The sequence below is a fragment of the Panulirus ornatus genome, chromosome 38 (assembly GCF_036320965.1).
Source record: "Panulirus ornatus isolate Po-2019 chromosome 38, ASM3632096v1, whole genome shotgun sequence".
Lineage (NCBI taxonomy): Eukaryota > Metazoa > Arthropoda > Malacostraca > Decapoda > Palinuridae > Panulirus > Panulirus ornatus.
Window position 1 is genome coordinate 14,973,713 of NC_092261.1, and position 6,484 is coordinate 14,980,196.

The 6,484-nt window shown below is 50.6% G+C and overlaps 1 protein-coding gene across 1 annotated transcript in view; it reads left to right on the forward strand.

Moving 5' to 3' along the window:
• Positions 1-2,954: 2,954 nt before the first annotated feature.
• LOC139760924 (tubulin alpha-1 chain-like) overlaps positions 2,955-6,484 on the forward strand; it is a 16,930-nt gene continuing 13,400 nt past the window's right edge. Inside the window, exon 1 of the mRNA XM_071684703.1 lies at positions 2,955-3,061. Coding sequence (XP_071540804.1) covers positions 3,059-3,061 — 3 coding nt within the window. The 5' untranslated portion in view covers positions 2,955-3,058. The remainder of the gene's footprint in view (positions 3,062-6,484) is intronic.

Consider the following 6,484-nt stretch of genomic DNA (forward strand, 5'->3'; position numbering starts at 1 on the left):
TCACGATGTTCATCCTGCCTGAACCCCACCACTTACACACCAAGTCAACCAAATCAACCCCTCTCTACCGCAGCGGATCTGCACCGCCAGCCCACTCACATTAACAGAACATACTTTCCTACTCTCCTTTATGCCTCCTCTCCTAGTGCTACTTGCACCACCATTATCACAACAACTGTCGCTTGCCAGTCGTCGCTACAGCCTTCACAAACTACCTTTACCAGCTACCACCATCAGGGTACCATCTCTCACCACCATCCACCAAATTACCAAAGCACCACACCATTCTTCACCACCACCATCACCATAGCTCCCCAACACCACGACCATCACAGCAGGTCACCAGTACACCCTCTCTAACACCACCTCCCGCCACTACCACCACTACTACCCCTCACGATTTGGTCATCCCTACTGACACCACTCGTCGGTAGGAGCCTTGCCATTACTGTTGTGGATGTCCCTACTGACCAGCACCATCTCCTGACATGCCTACTGACCGTCCACGGACATACCTACTGACACAAACCAGAGGTACCAGCAGTGTCACAAGCATCACCACTCGTATCACCACGACCACCACCACCCATTTACCACATCGCCATCAACTCAGCGACATCAACTTCCTTGAGCGGAAACTTCACCGTTATACGTCAGTAACATCTCACCAACATCACATGGTCAGTACCATCGCCACGCATCCCCAACATCACAAGGTGAATACCATCGTCACGCATCACCAACATCACAAGGCCATTCCATCGTCACGCATCACCAACATCGCAAGGTGAATACCATCGTCATGCAACACCAAGATCACAAGGCCATTCCATCGTCACGCATCACCAACATCACAAGGCCATTCCATCGTCACGCATCACCAATATCACAAGGTGAATGCCATTGTCATGCATCACCAACATCACAAGGCCATTCCACTGTCACGTATCACCAACATCACAAGGTGAATACCATCGTCACGCATCACCAACATCACAAGGCCATTCCATCGTCACGCATCACCAACATCACAAGGCCATTCTACTGTCACGTATCACCAACATCACAAGGTGAATACCATTGTCAGGCATCAACAACATCACAAGGTAAATACCATGGCCACGCATCACCAACATTACAAGGCCATTCCATCGTCACGCATCACCAACATCACAAGGCCATTCCATCGTCAAGCATCACCAACATCACAAGGCCATTCCATTGTCAGGCATCACCAACATTACAAGGCCATTCCATCGTCACGCATTACCAACATCACAAGGCCATTCCATCGTCAAGCATCACCAACATCACAAGGCCATTCCATTGTCAGGCATCACCAACATTACAAGGCCATTCCATCGTCACGCTTACCAACATCGCAAGGCCATTCCATCGTCACACATCACCAACATCACAAGGCCATTCCATTGTCACGCATCACCAACATCAGCACCCATAAGGACATCCCACAGACTCCACCTACAAGCACCAATATCACCAACACGTCACCAACATCACCACCCACTAGGATACCTATAGACGGTACCAACATCACCAGGGTCACCACATATTAGTTCTTTGGTCACCAAGATCACTAGTTCAAACATCATCTCCTATATCACTTCTCACCAACATATCCACTTATCATCACCACTCACTTGCATGTTTAGTAAACATTTCCCCCAACACCAGAACACACACACACACACACACACACACACACACACACACACACACACACACACACACACACACACAAACATCATCAGCCAGCGGTATCACCAACATCTTAACCCTCCAGCGGATCAGTCACATTTCACCTGGCGTCACTGCTTCCACCTCCACCTTCCACCTTCACCCAGCACCACCACCATCATCATCACTTCAAACATCCCCAGTACCCTTTTCCCCCCTCCATCTACAAAGGCTACTTAAGATCGAGCCACATCTTCAACATCACTAAAGACACTCAGGACCAAGTAGCTCTTTTTCCCTCCATTTGCTCTCAACATCATCACTGGCATTACCCTCCACCACCAGGTCGACTTGGAACTTCAGGAACATCTCCAACAACAGGGTCATCAACCACAATCGCCAAAACTCCCACTGCAACGTTCCCCAGCAATATTATTATCACCACCAACACTCACTAGTGTCATTGACACCACCACCCACCTCATCCACTGTTACCAGCAGCACCACCCACCAACAACAGTGTCACCAACACTACCACTCACCAACAACAGTGTCACCAACACCACCACTCACCAACAACAGTGTCACCAACACCACCACTCACCAACAACAGTGTCACCAACACTACCACTCACCAACAACAGTGTCACCAACACTACCACACACTAGTAACAGTGTCACCAACACTACCACACACCAACAACAGTGTCACCAATACCACCACTCACCAACAACAGTGTCACCAACACCACCACTCACCAACAACAGTGTCACCAACACCACCACTCACCAACAACAGTGTCACCAACACCACCACTCACCAACAACAGTGTCACCAACACTACCACTCACCAACAACAGTGTCACCAACACTACCACACACTAGTAACAGTGTCACCAACACTACCACACACCAACAACAGTGTCACCAATACCACCACTCACCAACAACAGTGTCACCAACACCACCACTCACCAACAACAGTGTCACCAACACTACCACTCACCAACAACAGTGTCACCAATGCCACTCACCCACAACAGTGTTCACCAACACTACCACACACACCAGTGTCACCAACACTACCACCCACCGACAACATTATCACCATCATTACTCCACTCACCACCCCCTACTACACCGCCTATCAGTATCACCATCACCATTTCCCACCACCACACCCACTCCACCATCGGAAGCAACGGGAGGAGGAGGAGGTGAGGAGGAGGAGGAGGAGGAGGAGGCAGGACCCACCCTACGGATCACGTGACCACAAGGTATAAATACGAGTAGGGCAGCTAGACGCAGTCAGGTCTAGTCCAGAACACGACTCCCTCCGTCACTCGCAAACTCCTCAACATGGTAGGTGGCTCCCCCACTTTATACCGTTGCTCTTGTGTACTTCCCTCCTCCCTTCATAGACACACTAGTGACGCCTTTATTGTTGTTATGTTACGGTGGTTGTAACTGGATACGTGTGGCGGCCGACCCCGTGACTGGCGGCGGTGGCGGTGAGGGGCCCCCAAGGTTAGCCTCACGTGTTGCCCGGCCACCCGGACGACCCCGGCCTCGTCCGCCGGCCGGCCGGCCCAGGGCACGACGACGTGTGGCAGTACACACGGCCGAGAGGTCATACCCACGACACCTGATGGTGTATGGCCGGGGGTGTAGCAGGAGGACGGTGTTATGTCATACGTTCCCAGTCTGGAGTGAGAGAAACAGGATAGTCAAATGCTGTGGGAGGTGTTCCACCAGGTTGACTGACATTCCACCACCCAGGCTACTCCCCCAGCACTGGCTATGGTCTGTCTCTCATTGTAGGCCAGTGTAGCTGAGTCGTTGACGTAATAATGTCGTCCCCCTTGTCTGGTAGTTTATTGCACAGAACACAGAACCAAACCCTGCCAAACATCCCTCATGCCTTATCCCGCTCCTTACCTGGCAGGGCTGGCCTATCCTCCCGCCCCCCCACACATGCAGGTACTCCACTACTTCGACTTTCTTTTTTTTTTTCTCCTTTTCAGCAGCAATGCTGTACCTCTCCAAAACAGTATCCTCTCCATTCGTGTTTGCTCTCGTCCATGTTGTTCTCGTCTCGGTGCTTTGCGACAAGGAGGCGTGTGGTAGCGCCAGAGGGCTGTTGCAACATTACGGGCGACACGTAGTAAGGCCTGGCGCTGGGGGCTGGAGGAGGAGGAGGCAGAGCAGGCGAACGCCGCTTCACCGCCGCCACCGCCGCCGCCGCCTCGCTCTGTTGCTAGTCGGTCGGCTTGGGACGTCCAGCCGGAGGTCAAACTATTTATCCTTGATTAAGTGAGGCTGTTCCTGCCGCTGATGATGCTGCTGCTGATGCGCCAGCTGCTATCTCAAGATGTCAGCTCGGTACAAGTTCTTGTCATCACCAGCGAACGGCTCTTTTTTTATGTTTATGTTTTTATTTATGTAGTGTCTCAGTTTCCAGTTACTTTCACGAGAGCTTGATCGAAATGCTTCTCGGACTTGTACTTCTTGTACATTACTACTATTATGATTTCCACAGCTATTGCATTACTACTACCTCTTCCATACTGCTATTGCTACGCATTGGTCATGATCTTTTATACTGGTCAGGTCAGGATTGATTTGATTTGTGCCGGTAACCCCGGCCAATCTGTTGTGCACCCCATGTTCATCCTGTGAGCGGTAGCGCAAAAGGATTCAGAGGTCACAAAGGGTCTCTGTCAGAAGACAACTCATGTCCCCGCTGCCCTTAGCCAAACGCCTCCGAGCCGAAGCCAAAAACACTTATGACAATAATTCACCTGAGCTCTTTATAACCATCGCTGGGGTCATTGTGCGCCAGTAACTACTTCCGTTGTGTCCTCTTTGGGCCTATTCGAGTCGTATCATTTTTGAAATAGACTTGGTTTATTATTCGTAGATTTTGTGTCTTTTTAAGATCTTTAGTTTGATTAACTGGTATGAAAAATGTTTTATTTGTTTTGTATTTATTGGTAATTAAGAGCCCTTTTGTATGCGCTTGTAGACGTCCCCCTTTCCTTGCTTGAGGCAGACTTGCCATCTCCTCCCGGTCCTCTTTGCTCCAACTGTAGGTTAATTCCTTCGCTGAACTCATTTTTTTTGTTCTCAAAAACCAGAAGACTTTCCCTCCTCTCACACAGGCAGACTTCTTTCACCCTGGTACACTTCTCGCATCTAAGTAGGCTTCCCCTCTCACCTGAGTGGATCTCACCTCATACTGGCTCATTCCAGTAGACTCGTCTTCAACTAGGAAGACGCCTTACCTCTCTGACGCAGAAAATGACTAATTCCATAAGCCCTGTAAATATCATCATCGCCCGTACACCAGCCAAACTCTTCCCATCAGCCCCATAAAGGCCTTCCAATACCCCTCAGCACAATGTATCTTACCCATCTTATACCCTTCTTCAGGCAGGTTCTCTTCAGCTCGAGGGAGACTCCTTCTTTACGTCGAAGCTCCTTCCTAGTTTTGGTCACTTCTTTAGTACATTGCCCTCCCGTCAAGCAGATGGACTCCACTTTCCCCAGAGAATGTGCTCCACCCCTTAGATAAACCCCCTCTACATAGGTTTCCCTTTCTGCTTAGTAGGTACTTATTTGATCGACCAACCCCTTCGGTGTAGATGAACAGCTGGGTTGACTGTGGACCGACTGTTGTATCCAGGAATCGAATCCATGCGTTCGACCCTGGGCGTCCCGTGGATGCTTCACGGTCAGGAACACTAACCGCTGCTCCTCATATTGAATGTTCCTTCCGCCCCAAGGATATGCTCCCGCCCTCTGCTTTAGGCGGCGGTGGGTACTGTGGGGTTCAACAGCCATGCGGAAGGTGTTGTGTCGTCAGCAGGTGCGGCAGGTGACCGACCTCAACGCCCCAGATGTACATCCATCCCTCTCCCCATCTTGCTCCAACAACCTCTTCGCATCCCCACTTATCCCAACACCCCATCCACTCTCCCACTTTCCTTAACACCCCTCCACTACTCAACTTGCCCAAACTTGCTCCTCCCCCAACTCAGCAACCCCACCACATCCCGCTTCCTCCAACACCCCCTTCCAAACTAAGGAGTCGCCTCCATCCAGCTCTCTTTCTTTGCATGTACTATATTTTACCCAAACCCCGCCTCGCCCCACCTGCCCCAAGATTGCTCCTCATTCACACTTGACCCCCACGCCTGTTCTCTCCTTCGCCTGTCCCAACACCTATCCCATCCTTCCCCAGTATCGTCTCCTCCTCTGTCCCGTAACCCTCCCCTCCCACGGCACAGATCACCGCGCCCCCTCCCCAAACATCCCATACCTTCCACCCCCTGTCATGACACCTCCCCTCCCCTCACTCCCCACCTGTCGGCCCCGAGAAATATAATCAGTCAACTGGACTCATGAATGATTCCGACGGCGCCACAGCTCGCACCATACCAGGGATGAACTTTCTCCGACCTCTCATGATACCTCTGAACTTTTCCATTCGAAACTCTTGACTTCTTTCTCCGTCTTCTTTTTTTTTCTAGTTTGTTTAAACACCTTTCTTCCAGAACGTCTAGGCCTTTCCTATGAATCACACGACAGCTAGGTAGGTCTAGATAGAGGCTTTCACTTCAAACCTTCTGTGAAAGCTGTAAAATTTTTATTTACTTTTTTTTCGAAACAGTTTCGAATAATTCCGCTGGAAGAGTTGGCGTCCCGTGTCCCCTCCTCCTCTACCCATTAAAGGCTTTGACCTTCTTCTGGCATCAACCCGGCGGGTTCGATGAAGCACTTGCT